Genomic DNA, 20,325 nt, shown 5'->3' with positions numbered 1-20,325 from the left:
CGCATGGTCCCGTTGTCAATGTCGGTGTGCCAGGGCAATTTATAGAATTTTTCCAAGTCCGTAAGTTCAAACGCGAGCCCGAGGGGTCCATTTGCTTGACTGGATATGCCCTTGAGGGCGTCTTGTACCATATCAGGGTGGAAAAAGTCCACTGTGACTTGACTGTGTAGGGCCTTGGTCCAGGTATCTAAACAGAGTAGATGCTATGAGTGGCTTGCGTGACCGCGTATTGGGTTAAAGAGATCAGAGCCTCCTTTTGGAGGACGCTTCTCTCCTGCAGCTGTTTGTTGACTTGTTAATGGAACCACATGTAGTGCTTGACCAGCTGGGTAAGGGTGGCGTTCAGATGGGCGAGCTTTTGGCTGTTGGAATTCATTCATCATCAGGGGGAAGGGGGCTCAAGAGCTGGTTGAACTTTCTTGGTTAATGGAACTTTCCAGTTGGACGCAGGGTGTAGTTTATTTCTGGTCGTTTGCCGGGGATTTGAGCTGGGATATTGGCATTTCCTTGGCTGGCAGTTTCATAGTCCTGGTCTGTGGGTAAGGCGGGTACAGGGTGAGGAGAATGGGGAAGAAGGGGGATAAACGCAACAAAATTTGACCACATAATCCCAGGTAACTAAGTACCAGAGTAATAGATGAGATTATAATTCATAATCAAGTGCTAGCAAAGTGTGCTCCCAATTTTCATTGAAGAGGTTTTTAAAAATTTTAGTTTCTAAAATGCTTTTAGACGTGTAAGTTTTTTGGGGGCTGGAACACTATAAAGTAATAAAATCAAAATTGTTGCCTGTGAATTTCTGAGGTAGAATAGCCATTTATTCAATTGCGGGGGCATTCTTTGCCTGGAGTTTTTAAAAGTGAGGCTTGAAGAAAGTCGACAAGGTCAAGACACCTTGTATGCGTTGGCTATTTCATGCCGTCGAGTTTGAAGAGAAGAGCATAGCAATGAGGGCTTGCCCGAGCTTCTCTTCACACATGAAGGCATGATGAAATAGCGAACGCATTCAAGGTGTCTTGACCTTGTCGACTTTTTAAGATCCGAACTTGAATAATCCGCATGTAACGAGCGCCGCCGTTATTGAATAAAGAGTTTTCTTTTGCAAGAACCGGTTTTAAAGGTATGACTTTCCCTCGAAACCACTCAAAGGCAAGTTTGGTGTTAGATAATGTCTATTTTCTTCACAAGGGGCTGGAAATTTAAATTCTGGCCACTTGTGAACACAGTGCCGTGAAATAAGATTTCTAATGGTGGCGTTTAATTTCCTTTGTGTGCCGGAGAGGGAGGGAACTTTATGCCGCTGAAAACCGGTCCTTGTAAAAGAAAACATGCATTGCTCAACGGTTGGAACAATGAAGTGCCGGTAATTTTTGTAACTGGGGAAATTCACTGTTGGTGGAGCTCTACACTGGGGATTTCAATGAGGCTGAACTCTCCATTGGCGCAGGTTCCATATTGTGAAGTTCATAATGGTGGAGATCTCTGTGGAGGAGTTCAAGATGGGTAAGTTCATTGATAGTGAATTTCGTCTTTGAGGAAGTTTGCATTGACAAAGATCCACTGGCGGAAAACCATTGGCGTGGAACACCACTAATGGATACCAGAGGCCACTACAGTCCAACGCAGACCACTATTCTCGCTAAATGTGGCAAATATCCTTCACCATTTTTATTTCTTTTTTCAATAAAGGTGCATTATTTAACTTGGGAAATTTTCACTTGTATTTCATGAATAAGGATCGGCTATACCTCAAAGTAAGCTTTTGTCTTGCTTGTCTCGAAATCAGCATGGTATTTTTGTATTTGGAGTGCTAGGATCAGAGGGGGAACCTTGCCCGGCCAACGAAGCTAGCCGTCACATTGTCGAATTTATTTCCAATAGGCAGTGACATTGTCCTTATCAGGTTGGTTCTCCGTTGTTAGGTGTGGTTAGCGTCTAAAAGTTTCCTTGAGATAGGTCGGGGAGGAGAATCGAACCGGGGACCCCTCACATGCGCTATCCACTAAACCAAGTCTGCGACGTTTTACTTAAATCAACTTGAGCGATTTTCCAAACCAATTCAGGAAGGAAAAGAAATGTTTTGAAAATCAAAGTTCGTCTCTCCAATTAGATGTAGAGAATTCATAATTCCAGAACACATTGAGAGACTCCCAAAAACGAATTCGTTCCTGAAATGGAAGCTCCTCTTGAACCACTTGAAACTGTTCGCCGAACACCAAATAGTTTGGCTTCTCCACTTGTAATGGTTTCCAATCGTGGTGAATGGTGGATCTGCCATGAGTTGCGAAGTCCAAAATAACTTTGATGAAATCCCTTGAGACCTTTTCACTCCTATCTGACATGGGTTCAAACATTGGGAACATGTTAAATAATAGGAGCATGTCGGTTCCATGGGAAGCCAATCTGAAATAGGTAGATTTAGACAATATATTTAAAGTTATATACCATAAAAGTACCCATCTATTTAATCAAATGACAAGTTTTGGTCGGAGGATACTTACTTGAGCGGTTCCCAAATGGGCAAAGCGATCCCGGAGGATCCAAAATTTGCCAGAGTGTGTTCCAGCGGGTATTTTAGAAAATAGAAGTAAGTGGGTGCTTCCGATCGCTCGGCGTGCAGTTTTGCCGTGATGTCAATTCCATAGGTAAACATAGAATCGCTCAGCACGTCTATGAAATTATGAATGGCATCTTCCGTCAGATGATCCTCTCTAAGGTTGTCAAGTTGGTAAAATCGCTTGATTTTTTCCACAATATCATTGCCTCTATCTGTTGTGTTTCCGAACAATCCCAATGACAATGGAAACACTCTTGAGAACTCGCCTACATAGTCGGCCCAAATGGGAGAATCCTTTTCTTCCGGGAGTAGCAAATCTCCTCGCCAAATGCCCTCTTTTTCCGTGTAGCCAGTTAGATAAGGTACTTGATTGATATGACCCTCCTTCATGGCTTGGAACGAATGAAGTGGCAAGAAGGAGGATTCGAGATCTTCGGGATCTGATCGGGGCGAGAACACATTCATAGGCTCTCGATAGGCTTTATCAGACTTATATAAAAAGAATCTCTTCTGTAGGAGTGCCAGATTTTCCGCCGGAATATTTCGCATACAATCCAGCATTTCCAGGGAATTGCCTCTTTCACATTTTACAACACTGGCTAACTTGTTAGCATACTTCTTAGGGTGTCTAATCTGGGCCCACCAGTTCATGGACGATCCACTGAGGGATATGGCATTGTGAAACAGATTGTGCGATTGTTTGGAAAGCATGTGGTAGTGGACACTAGCTCCTCCAGCACTCATGCCCATTAGTGTGACTTTTGAAGGGTCACCGCCGTAGTGCTGAATATTTCTTTGGACCCATCTGAAAGATAGGAATGAATTTTGATCTAAACTGCTATGTTATATCATGAAGACACCGAACTATGAACTATTTGATTGCGTTTACCTCAGCGCTTCCAATTGGTCCCATAATCCGTAGTTTCCGGGTCCGTTTTGATCTTCAGTGGAAAGGAATCCAAAAATGTTCAAACGATATTGGATCACTACCACCACCACATCTTCCTCCATGATATATTCGGGATTATAGATCTTGGCTCCGCCAAAAATAAAGGCTCCACCGTGGATCCAAACGATCACATTCTTTTTGGCTTCCAGATCACCTGGATGCTTGGTGAAAACATTCAAAAACAAACAATCTTCATCACCTGTTTGAATCGAGGGTTGGTGCACATCATCTTGAAGGCACTCGTTCCCGTGAATCGTCCCATCACGGACTCCCTCCCAGCTCAGGTAAGGTCGTGGTTTTTGCCAACGCAATGATCCAATGGGAGCCTCACCAAATGGAATCCCTAAGAACGCGGCAAAGGTGTCCCCATTTCGAGCGGTTTGCGTGAGACCTCGAATTTGTCCTTGAGGGGTGTCAATGTCAACGGAGAAGCACTGTTGTACAAAAGTTACTATGATCAACCACTTATGTGCGTGATTCTGCATTTTGACACTACTCTTTGCTCACTCTCTAGAACTTGATGCAATGTGAGTGGAAACATGTTTTGGACTAAGACTCGTCTGTTCAAGCCAATGCACACTCGGACTCAAAAATGTTGTTCTGTTTGTTGAAGAGGAAGTAAATCGCCCACAACCTGTGCTCCTCGAAAGAATGCTCCCTCTTTTGACGTGGACGAATAGTTGAGTCGCATCATTGGGATTCAATTGTCGCTTCGAACCCACACAAGTCTGATTCACCACAACATCCGTATAAAGTATGAAAACCTTATTCAAGTTGCCGTTGAAATTCATTGCACAAAAAGGCACTACTTTAAACGCTACCATCACATCTATGACACGCTAGTCATGGGCAAGGCTGTAGAGTGGGCCTCGAAGAATTACCTGAGATTGGGCCAACTAAGGGGAGGAGAAAAAATTGAAATGCTGTGTGCATACGTTATGATGAAACTTTATCTCATTTCAGCTCCAAAGTCAATCTTAATTGGTACATAAAAGACTTTGGATTTTACCCATGTTTTCCCACTATCCCATTTTACTTTTAGGTGAGGACAAGACACTATCCCCTCAAACAAAGTCAAAAGCACAATATTTGGTGTTAGCCCCAACCATCACACTTTCGTTTGCTTAAATCAGGAAGAGCTCAGATTTAGGTGTCTGGGTATACAATGCCGCACAACTTCTTTGTAATGCCTTCGAACACTAGAGCCATGATCTGAAACAGGTTTTCGTCCGAGAAATTGAAGCGATATACTGAGGAGAAATGAAGCAATTCAAACTACAACGAAAACAAACAGCTGATGTGATTCGATCATTGTAAAAAGGTAAAAAACGAGTCTGTTTTGTTTTTTCTACTGCCGTAAGATTGCTGACCATGTAACACTTCTACTCCACCAAATTGAAAGGAGCACCTCTACAATCGGAAACCATATACATACAGGCGCTCAGCTGACGTCTACCCTCTAAAAAACTCGTCTGCCTGGCTGGCTCGCAAAACACTCACTCGGCTTCGTTATCTCTGTGGCTCAAAAACAAAGCTGTTTCTGTAAGTTCATGCAATGGTATGGGAAATAATCTTGGCTTATGTGCATAACATGTTCTTAACAGGGATTCTGATGTCTTTCTTTTCATCAATGGAATAATTTTCTGTAGTTTAAACTCAGCTCAATACCTAGTGACACACAATGTGACACACAGGCTGACTCAATGACTATTTGTCATAACATAATTGTATTACCAGGCTTGCTTTGTTAAGACCACCTCTAAATTTAGATTTTATTTTTATAATTGTACAAAGAAACAAGAAACAATGGTGGGCGTATTTGACCACGACATTGGTCGAAATTCCTGTTGAAAATCTCGTTGATACTTATTTTGTCCTATATTGTTCCATTTTTCAAAATTTGAGGTAAAATTGCTGCCAAAAAATAAGAGGTCGACTTCTTTTCTGAATATTGCTAAGATTCTAGCCAACACGGGTTTTGAGCGATTTTTATCAGGCAAGGAGTTAAAAAAAAACCTATCAGGTTTTCAGAGAATTTTCTCAACCCTCCCCGTTTTTACTGGGAAGCGATTTATCTCAAATTTTGAAAAAGTGGAACAACATGGGACTTTGGAAAAAATGAGTTTCAACAAGTTTAATCTCTTGATCAAACATGCCCACATTGTTTTTGTTTTTAGACATGTAAGTTTCTTTATGTGGGCTAGAATACAATAAAGCCCTAAAATCAAAGTTGTTCCTACATGACTTTCTGAGGTAGAAAAATGCCAAGACGTGTTTGGGTATTTCCGTCAAAACTTTAAAGGGTATTTTTATCGCTGTGCAGGGTTTCCTAACTGATTGAGCATATAGAACAGATCATTGAAGGACTAGAGAGCCATGAGTCAGTTGATGTAGTCCATGTGGATTTTGTCAAGGGCTTAGACATGGTAGATCACGGCATTTTGCTTTCATGGTATTGTGGTCCAAGGCAAGGGTTTTGATAGGTTCATAAGTTTCATTACGGACTTCTAGAGATATGGACTGCAAACGGAAACAAAAATATCCTATTTCCTAAACCGCTCATCTTAGTCCAAATTCCAAATAAGCACTTCAAGCGACCACAAGGTCTTGTTGAATAGATGAACTCAGCCAAGTTTGAGCCCAAACCTATGCTTAGGGAACTCAAGAGACATGTTCAAAGTTATGTAGTAAACACTACATAAAATTTGAACTTTTGACCTGCTCTTGGTCAGCTAAACAAGTTTTTGACAACATAACTTTGAGACGATCAACTTTGCATGTAAATGATATAAAATTGACCTACCGTTAATTGAAGAGATCTACGTTTCTTATTTTATTACCTTAATTCTAAAAGTGGCTCAGAGTGGTTATGACCAAGAGCAGGCCGATTTGCCGAGCAGCTCGTTCGCAGTCCATATATCTAGAAGTCCGTCGTTTCATTCATGACAGGATGCAAATAGTTAAGACTGAAGGGTCACTTGATGCCTCTTTTTAAGCTGACGTTATAAAACTGGTTTGTGATAGCAATGGTCAATATTCTGGTTGTCTGGTAGAGGTTCTAGATCGAATCTGTTTTTGATTTTTTTTAGAAACATTTTTCGATTTTCGGCGGATTTTCTACTGATACAAGGGGCGGAATCCCCGGTAAACAAATTAAGAGACATGAATTGCCCACGGGATAGCGGGTATGGCCAAGCACGTTAAAATATCTGATCCTGCAATGAATTGGAGTTGGTGTTTTCCAAATCGTCTTCTAACCTTGAAAGGCAGTCAACTATTCTTCCTTAGACCAACTTGGTGTCGTCAGCGTAACAAGGCACAGTGGAGCTTGTTACTAGATGCTGCAGTGGCGATGTAAAGATAATAAAAGAGTATAGGCCAAAAGATATTACCTTGTGGTACACCAAATAATTCATTTGACATGCTATTTAGCGGATTATCCCTTCTAGTGTATTTTCAATGCTCTTTTAAAACCCCTTCTATGAAACCTAACACTTTCCCGTGACAACTAAACGCTGTAGTAAGAGCCCGTGGTCCACTTTGCTAGTCGGAATATCAAAGAATCTCAGAATGGAGTTCCTTAACCCCCCTCGGATGGTGCATAGCCACTGAATGTCTCCGTACACCTTGGTGAATTCAGCCGTATTCCCAAACCGTTGACTGACGATAATCTCACTTTGGGTGAGGACCCGAATCGTATTTTGACGTTTCCCAATGCCGCAAATGCTTTGTATCTCTGACTTTTTAGGTCCAAGTTTATCGAAAACAAAATCGGACACGACATCAAGACTCGCTACTTAACTTTCCCTAGTCGTTTTCAAAGCGAGAACGAGGGTTGGGAACCTCCGATTAGTTTGAGAGCAAGATCCCCCGAGGGTTAGCCAAATAAGCCAACTCTAATTCGCTGGTCGATCAAATAATATGTAAAAATAAAAGTTAAGTAAAATGAATAAATTTCTCGTCTTGAACTACTGGGATTCCAATCCTTTGACTGCTTTCACCCTCCATACCTCGATTACCGACTCCTTTCCCTTAATGGCTTCCTTTCTCATATCCATGTCATCTTTAATCTGAGCTTTTGTTAAATCCGGGTCCACGTATATATTTATGTACTCTGGTGTTTGTGCTGTCTTGTGCACATCTTGTAGCACCCTCTCTCGAGCGTTGACGTCCTGAAAGCCATGTCACTTGACATCATGTATGTTACTAAGGGATCCCTCGACCTTAACCAATTGCTTCCTACCACAAATGAAACTTCATAACCAATTGAAAACCTTGCCTTGGATCCCAATATAATGGCAACTGTGAACTAAACGGCCATGTGCTACTTTGTCACAGGCCTTGGCAAAATCAAAATAGACAACATCAACTGACTCGAATCCTTCCAGTCCCTCAATGACCTGCTCTAAATGCTCAATGAGTTGGGCAACCGTGCCAAAATATGCTCGGAACCTGTGCTGGCTAGGAGGAAGGACTTCATTGACCTCAAGAAATGCAACAAGTTTGAACTTCATGATCTTCTCAAAGCTCCCCTAACCTTTGCCAATGTTCATCTTTGAAATTGAACTTAGTCGGACTGAAAGTTATTTGATACAAGGCTTTCCGGGCATGGGGTACCGTAGTGGTAGAGTAACCGCTTTGCAATTTGCGAATCCTGATTCGATCCCAGGGAAGCCAAGTTCAAGCTTTTTTGCGATATCTGCTTACAGAATAAGTTGCTGCTTCAACAGTTTAAATCGCAGGGGTCATTCACGAGGTTCAGTTACTATATAATGCTGGCTGTGACAACGAAGCGGGAATTTCCCTTAGTTGGAAGACACAAATATCAGATGTCAGGCCGTCTCTGCTACTCTCTGACTTAATAATAAGCGAAATAACAAACGATAATTCCCAGAGACTGCAATAGCAAACAAGACCCTTTATGGGTGATCAACTCACTTCGCTGAAAGGTCAAAAAGAAGAAGCGGGCATACTGTGTAACAATCTGAGGTCAAATTCGCAATGGCATACATCGAAATCCCGTTCTAATGCTTGACGTTAGGCTTAGCTAGATAGATGTCCCAACAAAGCGAAAAGTGCCGTGGCGTAGAACTTTAGTTACAGTACTTGCAGAACAAAACGCCTTGAACAGGCACCTAGCCATGCCTCGCTCACCTTTTCTCATGCATTGAAGCCTACTCTCCAAGACCCCTTGAACCTGATATCGATATTGATGGAAAGCTTCACATTGAAGAGAAGAAGACTCTTACATTGTGTGTTTTAGAACTTCCATTTAGTTACGTTTTTGCGCCCGTGGTAGCCTGTTGAATGCCCAGGCGTTTTAAATGGCCAATCAAGCTTGTTATAGCTTGTACTAAAATTAATGTTCATACAATACCCAAGTCGGTTTTTTTCGCGAGGTGATCATTGGATCATCCTGGGTTTCTAGGTACTCTCCCCCCACGCGATCTCGGACGGCCAAATAATCCCTGATTTGTGCCATTAGTCGAGGTAAGACCAATTGCGAAACAAATCTTGCCAAAGAAGGTAAATCGAACCCAAAAGAAATCTATAAAAAGACTCAAAGAAGAGTCCTAGAATAAAACTTGATTTGCTTTTGATTGATTTATTCCGGGAAAAAGATTTTGTCGTCGACATTATGAATTTTTCCCCAGGGGTCTCATAAGCCATGTGGCTTTTTTCATGAGATCCTTTACCTAGCTAGTTGGTAAGCGCATGGAAAATTATTGAGATGGATCAAAGACTGGCTTTGCAGACGGACACAAAGGTTAATCTTATATAGAGTGGAATTTGGATGGAAAGATGTAACAAGAGGTGTAGTGCTCTTTCTAATCTTTGTATCCGATTTGGCCGACACTATCACTCCGGGAACTATCATCGGAACATTTGCAGACGACACCAAAATCGTACGTGCTATTGGGACCCCTACCGTGCTAAAAAAAAGCGACACTGACCGATTACCTCAATGGGCCGAGGACAAGCGCATGGAGTTTAACCTCGACAAATGCAAGGTTGTGCATGTAAGGCACAATAAAATTCATAGCTCTTACTTCATTGGTAGGAAACCCATTGGACAGGTAGATGCTCATCAAGACCTGGGAGTACTGGTGCATCAAGAAATGAAGCCATCACACCATGGGGGAACAATTGCCAAAAAAGCCAACGCCATTTTCGGGCAAGTAGATATATCATTCTCAGCGAGAACGAAAGAAGTGGTCTTGGGGGATCTTTAAGACATGCTTGCGTCCCCAGTTAGAGTTTGTTGTTAAGGCTTGGTTTCCCTGGTTCCAAAAGGATTGCAACGAGCTTGAAAAAGTGCAAAAAAAACGAGCTGTTCGAACAATCAACGGAACATCAGGGTTATTTGAGGAAAATCTTCTCGAGCTGGGCCTAACCATGGTGGAGGAACACCGCATGAGGGAAGACGCCAATCAAGTGCCCAAGATTTTGAAAGGATTGGAACAACCCACGCCACTAAGATAAGAGGGAAACCGAAGATTGACAAAGTGTCGACACACCTGCGTGAACTCGGCCACTGATATATTCAAGGAGATCTACTGTATTGTAACGATCGACTACAACGAGAACGTGCTTTGCTCTGAGTGCAAACCAGTCCATGGCAAATTCATGCATGGCATTTAGCGGAAGGTCATCAGCGCAAGAAGGTAGAGTTGGGAGGGATGGGCGTATCTCTTAGCTTGTATGGCATGATTCATCTGTAGAGCAAATATCAGAAGTGATTCCCGGCCAGTACACTGATTGCCTGGCCAAACGTTTTGTTGCTTCTATGCATTGATGTGCCGAATGCAGTTGTGAAAGGTTTACGCGCCGATGGGTGGATGGGACAACAACCCGATGACCAAGTAAAAGAATCAATCCGTTACGTATAGATAAATTCGGCCACAGAGTCGTGAATGGTAGGATTGGGTTGTTTCCGTGTAAAATTGCATCATGGATTGCAACGTAAGGTGGAACTGTCAGAGCTACAGATTGGAGTGCTTCCATAGCCAGACACGGTGGCACCCACTGAACTAGCGTTTATGCAAATGCCAACACTTTTAGTAACGATTTTTATTGCTATGAATACAAAAGGAACAACTTTTGTAAACCATCATCTTGGAAAAGACCTCAGATTAGTATATCATAGAACTCAAAACCAGAACGACCTATAAAGCCTGTGACCCGGAGTTGAAAGGGATGAGGTAGGTGTTCGGTTTTCTGACGTAAAGGGCGGTCAGTACATTATTCTAAACGGAACTTTTTGAAAATAAAAAAAAACTCTTGCATCTCCTTAAACCATTCGATACTTTATCACTCGTGACGATCATGCGCTACATGTTATGGGCAGCTTTTATTATGTACATTGATTAAATCAAATCATGCTTGCATTTAAAAGTTCAGTTTGCATTATTTTAGACTAAACAAAAATGTCCAATTATGTCTCAAAGGAATTGGTAAGGAAAATGATACACTCCATTCAACAAAATCAATTCCCAATGTTTCTTTGTGCGACAGCAAAAATAAAAGAATACTTACATAATATATATTTGTGAGTTGAAAATTAGGGTTATCTTTATTATAAAAAATTGTACTTTTCCCAATTGTGTTTTCATATTATTTTAGCTACAAACATAAACGCCAATATAATTGAAATTGATGAATAAACTATTATGCTACCAAAATGAGTAGAATCTAGTAAGGTAAAATATATCTGACATGAAATCCCTAACTTGAAAATAGAACTCCAATAGGGTTTGTTTTCTAATTTCAATTCAAACATCCCTCAATCTTTGTGAAAACTGCTACACATAACTTGGGATTCTTCACACCATCTTACTGTGGTATTATTATATTTCACACAAAAATCACGTCCATTGGAATGATAAAAGTATTAAAGCTTTAGCAAAAAAACATTGAATTGGTTCAGTATTTCTTTTAAGAAATTATGCGAGCTTTCACATTTTTTTTTAATGCAGAGTTTTTGTTTTCAATCATGCAAATTTTGAACAGAATACTGTCAGTTTTGTCATTCAATGGATTTGAAAATATCAGAATCATGAACTGTTTAAAATTAATATCTTCAAACAATGCCTCTATTGAAACAAACGTACGTATTTGGGTTATTTTTACCATGAACTTCTTCTCAATAACATTCAATATGCCTAATGCTTTGCTTTTGTCCTTGTTCAATGTAACATGCTCCTGCTTTCTGGGTCTCAGTTCAACAGTGGCAGATTTCCCAGATGGCGCTGGCATCAGATGGCGCCACTTTACTTTGGCACCGGCGACATCATTTCAAGCTTTCCTTCACCCGAGGTTGCGACGCATTAAATTTTGAGCTTGCGTAAGAGAAACAAACCCTCCGTGTGAACCATGTATTTTTTTTTTACATGCACACTTCAGAGTTCTGTCAATCATGTCCCTTTTCAAACTAGCGTGGGTCCAACGAGGATTTTTGGTTGCCAGACGCTGTGTTCATAATACTGCCATACACAGCTCTAGCTTAAGAGACTGGAGCCAGTTACATCCTGTTGCCCTGAATTACTTGACCTTCGAGCCCAGTGATGGTGCTACCCGTGCTACCCGTGCTACCCGTGCTCCCCCTGATCAGGCATCGGCCCCATCCAAAGGTCCCATTGTGATTTGCCACGGGATGCTCGGTTGTGCTCAGAACTGGAGCACTTTAGCCCGTCTCATCGCCAATCGAACGGAAAGGATGGTCCTCGTCCCCGATGCCCGTAATCACGGCCAGAGCCCCAAATTGGGACCCATCACATATCCTCATTTGGCGGCGGATCTCAGGCGATTGTGTCACGACCTGGACTTGAACGATATCACGCTCATTGGACACAGCTTAGGAGGAAGGACTGCAATGCTCTTGGCATTGTTGGAGTCTGCGCCAATCAAACAGTAAGGAAGCCTTGTGGAAGCCAATTCTAAGCATTTCATGTGATATTCTGTAGATCACAATTTATATTGACCAGTAGGTTCCTATGTTCTTTTATCGGTTGGTGGCTTTGGACAGTTCGTGCGTGCATCCAACCACTCGAGGCGGTATCAAGAGGATGAACAATTTCCTCCAGGCCTTGGCCAATGTCGACTTTCAAGCTATTCCTGACTCTGCTTCGTTCAACCAAGCCAAGGCGATCGTGGATCGGATTTTAGCCCGCTCCATGGGTGACCAAACACTTCGATCTTGGCTCTTGATGAACTTAACCCAAAGCTCGGAAGACGAGGGAAAATTCAAATATTCGTGGTCGTTTGATGTCCACCTCTTTGAAGCGCACTTTGAAAAGGATTTGGTAAGGGTTCCGGGCCAAGAGCAATGGGTTCCATTCGGAAAACCAACGCTTTTCTTGGGAGGGGCCAAGTCCAATTATATTCCTCGTGATGGACACGATCTCATCCGTCGTCACTTTCCTGGAGCTGTATTTGATTATGTCGCCGATGCCGGACACTTTGTGCATGTGGATAATCCAGAGGAATTTTTGCGGAAACTAGTAGATTTTTTATGAATATACACTGTCACTGCGTACGCCTACTCATTTTGTATTTCATGATTGCGATTAGTCAAATACTTGCAAACATGTACTTGATCAAGAACGAAACGACGAAACATATTGATAGATATTACATTCATGAATAAATATATCTAAACTCATCTATTTCTGACACGTAGAAAATATCACTGATGAAATTATCGCATGAAGCCAAAGTCTTCTACGGCCACATGTCAAACAGCGTCAAAGAATTCCTGCAAATATTCAAGACCGTTTGTCAGGCATCCGGGATCTTCTGCGTAAGGAAAAACATTCAGAAACATGATCTTTTTGATCTTGTTCAGTTCGTTCATAAGCTAAGGTGTGCAACTTAAAAGTCGCACTTATAAATCACCCCGTTCCATTTGGTGTGATGCTTTCTGGCATGATCTCATTTTGTAAGGTATTATATCAAAAGGTATATTTCATCTTCAGAAACCAATTAATTGGTTATAAGGAGGAGATATACAACCCTTCTGAAGAATAGCCATGATCTGGACTCTCATTCACCTTTCGTTACAATGGGTAAGGATCAAGGATATTGCCGGGTTTTGGAGCAAAAAAAGTCCTTCATCAAGTATGAAATGATCACCATCAGGGTGCCCGATTAGAACCATATTCACGTAAATCTGCTTTTCTATATACCGTGGAAATGGGTGTTTGGTAAAATGTCTTGTTACTTGAACGCCAAAAACAATGAGCAACAAAGAAGAGCTCGCTCGACTTTTAGTGTTTTTTATAATAATAATAATCTTTATTGCGACTCTTGGTCATGTCATGGCGTAAAAGTAACTATATAACTATTTGGTGGGCAGGTCAAAAAATTGTCGATCGGATTGGTTGAAATTAGTATTGCAGTCTTACCTCTTACCTCAACTATTTTTGTCGGGCGCCTAGAAGAGGTGCCGTAAAGCCACTCCTAATAGAAATGAGGACTCTCTTTTCCTCATACTTGTTACCATCCGTTACCATTACAAAAGTTGAACACATCAAATATTAAGGTTGTGTTATTCCACCCGTTTGGAAGTTTATGAAAATGACTTTCACACGTAAATATTTTGCACTTATGTGGTTATAAGTCAAAAACATGAGAACGGAAATCTGGTTAAAACACCTTGTGATATTTGTAGTTTCTTTGTAAATTAAGAACATGAAAAAAACATTGCCTAAGCAAATACCTAAATAGAATCCACATCAAAGTGGGTGTCATGAAAGAAATGTCTGTATGCAGGTATAATTCATACCCGACTAACATTTTGCTTTATTGATCAATGCATTTTCAAACTTTTGTTCAAATGAGATTGATGAAGATTTAGAGAGCAACAAGGCTGTATGACTCCGAGAATATTTGCATCGCAACTTTCAAATAAAGAAAAGAATTCCCCTTCCCAACTGTTTTGAACGCCGTCAAGTCAATCCTTGTTGAAAGGGGAAGAAAATTTCAACTAGTTTCTTCGATGATCTCTTGGCAATCACCAAGTAAAGTCAATCGTGGATGAAAGTGGCTCACCTCTTTCTTTCCCAATAAACCTGGAGTCATTATCTCATGACCCCAATTGGCCAAAATATGCTTTACCATTTCATTCGCCACAACAATAAAACAACGACAAAGCGCCGCTGCATGTCCTACACAAATTACAACGATCATCATTTACTTGAGACCTAGACAAGAGGGAAGCAGATCAAGTCAGGAATGGATTTAAATGAGCGAGGTTGTACTCTAAGCATCTCATTCCACCATGAACAGAGCAACTATGAATATCTCATTGGCAGGAGTGCTTCTGTTCCTTTTGTGGACGTTTTGTATCATTGCCGTGGCCAGTGAAAGGAGATCCAAGGAGTCCCCTCCAACCGTCTCTCAACCCGAGTTTGAGAAGTTGGCCGTTACAACGTTGGAACGATCCTCAATGCGAGCCCCTGAGGAGACAAAAAGGCCCAGTCAGATTACCTCAATCCAAGATCCCAAGCCAGTCCTTCAGAAACGTAAAGCAATCCGACCCAAGGTACGACTCTACAATTGAAACCGTGTTTCTTCAGATGCATTGTAAACCCGAGTCTGTCCCCTCCAAGACCAGCGACAGACGATCATATTTGAACCAATTCAACTTCCAAGATGCAGAGAAGCAGGCCTTGGACGAATATGACGTGAGGGAATATGCTCGAAACAAGCGCTTCTATCCCATCGAGCCTGGGTGCATCAAAGGATATGTGTGTTGTCAGAATCCTTATTGTCGACAATTCTGCTCACTATGTAGAGGTATGTATGCAATTGGTTTGGGTTGAGCATTTTGGTTAAGGCGCACTTTCCGTGGGAATGAATTCACCACGAGGTTTTGCTTAGGTCAATCGACAAATCAATATCAATCAGCTCAGCCAGGTATATACGAATGCGAAGACCTCAATAATAATACCATTTGTGATTATGAAGAGGAAGATGTAGAGGACGAGGCTGAAAAGATGTTAGCTGAGGAACTGGAAAGGAAGAAAAAGGAGGAAGAGGAAAAAGAAAAGATGCTGGCTGAGGAACTAGAGCGCATGAAGAAAGAGGAAGAGGAAAAAGAGAAGATGCTGGCTGAGGAACTAGAGCGCATGAAAAAAGAGGAGGAAGAAAAAGAAAAGGCGGAAATGGAGGCACAAGAACAAGAAAGGAAAAAAATGGAGGCCGAAGAGCAAGACAGGAAGAACAAGAAAAATGAGACCAAACTGTCGCGAGGCCAATTGGAGTTCACTCATCACATCTACGAAGAGTATCAGCCTCAATTCCAAGCCGAGACCAAGGCTCCCATCATACTGCAAACTATTCCTCAATATTCCATTAGTAACTATTACTCTTTGAGCAGGCACCAACATCCAACCTCTTTAGCTCTAACACCTTTTTCAAACCACGCCCACTCTTCTTCCTCTTCTATCCCATTCCCACCACAATCACCAACCCCAATTTCACCACATTCCCACCACCACCACCGCCATTTCAGTCATTCTCAACACTCTTTTGATTCATTTGATCCTCATACAATCCAAAACCATGTTGCCGGGCACCACAGCTCATTTGGCTTGGAGGGTCAGCGTCATTCCAACCCGACCCTCTTTTATGAGGACATCCATCCCACATCTGGGTTGAGCCCCGGGAGTGGAACAGGACCCTCAGCTCCTCCACCAATGACTCACATTGCTAACGGCAGGCACCACTACAAACAACATCGTTATCCGAAGCATTTATTCGACAACCCTGATGAGGCTCCTCCATTGTACGTGTCTTCGTCGGCTGGATCCAAACCCCTCGCTGATACCTACAACTTTAATCCAAACCACCACCATTCCCTACCCCAGGCTCAAACCGTTATCTATCAAGATCCACCCCGCCATAACACCCCGGCCCCAGCCCCTCCGCAACCTCTCTTAAAATATCACTTGATTCGTCAATCCTATCCGGCCTCTGGGGAAAATAAGGACTATTTCGCGGAAATCCCCGCCTTCCTACCGGGCCCACCCTATTTGCCACAAGCGTTACCATCGAGAAAGACACCTGTGATTCAACGACCTCATCGGAAGCGTAACAGGCAAGGGAAATTAGTGGCACTAAAGGGCAAGAAGAAAAAACAAGCCAAGAGCAAACAGCCAAAGAGAAAAGCCTCTCGCATTGGTGCCTTGGTACGAAATCTTTTAGGATGAGTTGATCTCTGCCATGACACATTGGTAATTGTAATGCCTGGTATCGAAATGCTCTTAATTCAAGCAAGTCATTAAAAATGCATAAAAACTCCCCTCTTTCGTTTGTGTCATTATTTTTTTGGGATTCACGTCTTGTTATGTCTTCCCGCTCCTGGAGAAATGAAAGCACTTGAAAGGTTGCCCTTCAAAGATCGACTGAACCATAGAGTTCTAGGACATTGGATGTCAAACAACCGACAACTCGGCTGGTAAAACAGTATAACGGATGGTCTCCACAATATCGGAAATGTCCACTTTGAGTAAACTCTGCCCGTCTTGATGATACTTTTCCTCGACGCTTTTTTAATAGAGGTCTATGAATTGGAACAACTTGCATAACACATCGCTCTCCTCCAAGACCTTTTAGTGCTTAACCTCGAATCGGTTAAGAGATACCGAGGAACGTAAGGGAGTGAGGGGCGTATTAGTGAAGGACACATGGAGAGAATTTAAGAGAGGAAGGTGAAAGAGACCTCTCGTATTAACCCAAGGTGGTCTCTCTTTCTCTCTCTCTCCCTATCTCCTTCTGACATCATCATCAACCTTCTTACGTGAGCGAGTGCCAGTGGTACCATGTACCCAGTCAAGGCCCCTGACTTTCTCGTAGGTCTTCTTCATTCCCTTCTTTCGGGCATGGAAATGCTTGATTCTCAGTTGCTCTCTCACATCCGAGAATATCACAACTACAATTTCCAATGTCCTATTCTAAGTTGTTTGAAAATGCCACCGAAGGCGATAGTTCGGGGCCCATCGTAGGCCATCTTCCCGAATGGGTGCAAGGCACTTTGATCTACAATGGACCTGTTGGTCAATGGGAGTTTGAAAAGGAGAACGCTCGCCACTGGTTCGATGGAATGGCAATTCTCCAATCCTTTCAAATCGACCAATCAAAGAAACTTGTGTTCCTGAAGAAGAGATTTCTCCAATCAGATGCCTACCAAAAAGCCAAGGCCAATGGAAAGCTCATCATCACTGAATATGGTACCCCCAGTGCCTCGGATCCGGACAAGAACGTCATGTCTCGCTTGGTCTCCTCCATCATACCGGGTGAGATGACGGACAACTGTGCTTGTTCCATCTATAAATTGGGCGGGCTATACGTGGCCGCCACAGAGACATCTTTGCTTCGAATTGTCGACCCTGTGAGTTTGGCCACCGGAGATAAGATTGACATGAGCTCCTTGGTGAATATTGCCAGTGGCAGACCCATCACGGATCATAATGGAGACGTCTATAATATCAGTGGGACGTTTCTGACCGGAATTAAGTATCATATCTTAAAGTTCCCGGCTTCGGACAGTCAAAACCCGAAGGAGATTCTTTCGTCGGCTCAGACTGTTGCTACCCTGCCTTCTCGAATGAAAACCTACTTCTCCTATTACCACTCTTTTGGAATGTCTGAAAATTATTTCGTGTTCATTGAACAGCCTTGGGTGGCCAATAGTATGAAACTGATTTCGAGCAAGATCAAGGGAATTTCTTTCTTCAATTGCTTGGAATGGATGCCGGAAGAATGCAACCAATTTCATGTCATCGAACGGTCTACCGGAAACAGACTCGATCTGACCTTCAAGTCTCGCAAGCCATTCTTCTTCCTCAATCATATCAACACGTTCGAGGATGACTGCGGTAACCTGGTCGTGGATTTACTGACCTATGATTCACCTGATATCCTCCACCAGATGTCCTTGGAGAAACTGAAGTCTGGTAAGTTTGAAATCAAAGACGAGAGCCGAATCCAAAGGTACGTTCTCCCCTTGGCCGGGGGATCTACTTCCAACTACGGGACAGCCTTGGCCAGTCAGGAGGGGGACATCACTTGGTTGACACCCCATGCAGTGGTTCCTGAAACTGGTTGCGAGCATCCAAGTTTGAACCCACAAGTTCGAGGACGCAAGTATAAGTTTGCGTACGTTATTGGTTGGATTAATTCCGTGAACCGGGGATTCTTTGCCAATGCCATTACGAAAGTGAACATGGACACCGGTGAGTCCACTTCCTGGAAGGAGGAAGAGTTCTGTCACCCAGCTGAAGCTATGTTCCTGCCCAGACCTGTCAGCTCAGAGGAGGGGAGATCCACCTCAGACGAGGATGACGGTATCATTATGGCCTCGGTGACAGACGTCCGGGCGGACCACAAAGATTTTGTCGTCTTCTTGGATGCCAGAAACATGAGTGAAGTGGCCAGGTGCAAATTTGATGACACCATTGCCTTCGCCAGCCATGCCTCGTTCTACAAGAACTGAACGAGGTTGCCCTGACGATAATTGGCGAGTTGCGTTATTTAAGCTTAGAGCTCTTGATTCGATTCGACTTGAGTGTTCCCCCAACCTCTCAATTGGTAAATTGCACCATTGAATCAGATTATCATACTAAGGTATAAATGTCATAAAAAACAGTAATCAAACATTCATCAATAAATGCACATCAAATATATCGGCCAAACAAGTTGCATATGGAGTCGGGCTTAGGCAATGCAATCAGAGGATGTCAATATATGTCTGAAATTGGCACAAGAATAGTGCAGGTCCTAATCTTCGTCGGGAGTAGCAGGGCTACGAAAACCTGTCCAAAAATCAAATGTTATCCCCGTGGAATTACAAAACAGCGAAAAGAGATGATTGTCGGATAAAAAACGGCCTATGCAAAGACATATGTACCATAACAAATACCAACACCCACAATCGCAAAGACAGCCCAAAATTCAGACATCCATTCATTAAATAAGGAGCGTACTGACAAACAACAACTATACAACTTAAGATGGACTTGAACGAAGCAATCCTCTTCTTCAACTGGAAATGTGAGCGGGTGAGCGGTCAAGGATTATTTAAGAGGTAAAGGCTGGATAGTGGTTGGTTCAAAACAAATGGCCGGCTGGGATTGGTTAGGCGTAGACGGCTAGTGACCGTGACAAAAGGCCAAATCTGGCTTCAATAGTATTTCAGTGCAACAAAAATGAATATGTTAGAGCCAATAGATCATAAGTAAAGCATACTTACAAAACTTTGAATATACTTGCAAAACTTTAAGTTGGTAAATTGATCAAGTTTTGTAAGAGCAGTGCAGTTTGACGTCATTGTTATGTTTGTCTTGAGTGGTATGAAAACCCGTACTTTCATTGAGGGAATAACGATATCTCATTTTATACGAGTAAACAACAACCGATGTCAAACAGCAATGGTCTCAAAACTTGGCTGAGTGCAAATCGAAGCTGATTCAGATTACTTAACGAAATAAAAACATGCCTAATTTGTCATTAATGAGTTCAACAGAACTGTTTGGGATTACATTTATAGTAGCGCGGTCAGGAAATCCGCAAAACGTATTCATCAATGCCTTGGCAAATTAATGGTCGACGTCATTTTGTCCTCTCGTGACGTCATAACAGCAGTCACATCCAATTTTTCGAAGCTTGATGAGGACAAAGTTTACTTTGATGCCCTATACTATGTACGCGAGCCTAAATTGTTTGTCACCTTATTATTCTTATTATTTGTGCTATCAAATGATGAGCAAAGTTTGCATAGTTGCTTAAAGGCCTGAGCTAGTATGTTCCAAAGAAAACT

At 42.3% G+C, this 20,325-nt stretch overlaps 4 protein-coding genes across 7 annotated transcripts; 3 read left to right on the top strand and 1 right to left on the bottom strand.

Annotated features, from left to right (window-relative positions):
- Positions 1–1,694: 1,694 nt before the first annotated feature.
- On the bottom strand, positions 1,695–4,055 carry LOC131881210 (venom carboxylesterase-6-like). Its single transcript, XM_059227997.1, has 3 exons — positions 3,447–4,055; positions 2,502–3,362; positions 1,695–2,403 (listed from the first exon to the last, which is right to left on the bottom strand). Exons 1-3 carry the CDS (start codon positions 3,989–3,991, stop codon positions 2,088–2,090), a joined length of 1,722 nt encoding a protein of 573 aa, XP_059083980.1. The 5' UTR covers positions 3,992–4,055; the 3' UTR covers positions 1,695–2,087.
- Positions 4,056–4,140: 85 nt separating this feature from the next.
- Positions 4,141–13,051, top strand: LOC131881214 (protein ABHD11-like). 3 transcript variants are annotated; one of them, XM_059228005.1, is made up of 5 exons: positions 4,141–4,260; positions 4,549–4,827; positions 4,909–5,048; positions 11,727–12,416; positions 12,532–13,051. In XM_059228005.1, exons 4-5 carry the CDS (start codon positions 11,923–11,925, stop codon positions 13,019–13,021), a joined length of 984 nt encoding a protein of 327 aa, XP_059083988.1. In that variant the 5' UTR covers positions 4,141–4,260; positions 4,549–4,827; positions 4,909–5,048; positions 11,727–11,922; the 3' UTR covers positions 13,022–13,051. The 3 variants fall into 3 exon arrangements, with proteins under 3 accessions (XP_059083988.1, XP_059083987.1, XP_059083989.1); XM_059228006.1 differs by lacking the exon at positions 4,141–4,260 and having other exon boundaries at positions 4,811–5,048; positions 11,727–11,850; positions 11,942–12,416; XM_059228004.1 differs by lacking the exon at positions 4,141–4,260 and having other exon boundaries at positions 4,806–5,048.
- A 1,746-nt stretch (positions 13,052–14,797) lies between these two features.
- Positions 14,798–17,147, top strand: LOC131881208 (uncharacterized). 2 transcript variants are annotated; one of them, XM_059227996.1, is made up of 3 exons: positions 14,798–15,048; positions 15,116–15,302; positions 15,474–17,147. In XM_059227996.1, exons 1-3 carry the CDS (start codon positions 14,800–14,802, stop codon positions 16,715–16,717), a joined length of 1,680 nt encoding a protein of 559 aa, XP_059083979.1. In that variant the 5' UTR covers positions 14,798–14,799; the 3' UTR covers positions 16,718–17,147. The 2 variants fall into 2 exon arrangements, with proteins under 2 accessions (XP_059083979.1, XP_059083978.1); XM_059227995.1 differs by having other exon boundaries at positions 15,387–17,145.
- A 248-nt stretch (positions 17,148–17,395) lies between these two features.
- Positions 17,396–19,208, top strand: LOC131881213 (carotenoid-cleaving dioxygenase, mitochondrial-like). The gene has a single exon (XM_059228003.1). It carries the CDS (start codon positions 17,452–17,454, stop codon positions 19,000–19,002), a length of 1,551 nt encoding a protein of 516 aa, XP_059083986.1. The 5' UTR covers positions 17,396–17,451; the 3' UTR covers positions 19,003–19,208.
- The last annotated feature ends 1,117 nt before the right edge of the window (positions 19,209–20,325 follow it).

Source organism: Tigriopus californicus, chromosome 5 (assembly GCF_007210705.1).
Source record: "Tigriopus californicus strain San Diego chromosome 5, Tcal_SD_v2.1, whole genome shotgun sequence".
NCBI classification, from domain to species: domain Eukaryota; kingdom Metazoa; phylum Arthropoda; class Copepoda; order Harpacticoida; family Harpacticidae; genus Tigriopus; species Tigriopus californicus.
The sequence above is the reverse complement of the archived record's forward strand: the minus strand, read 5'-3'. Positions and strand labels throughout refer to the sequence as shown.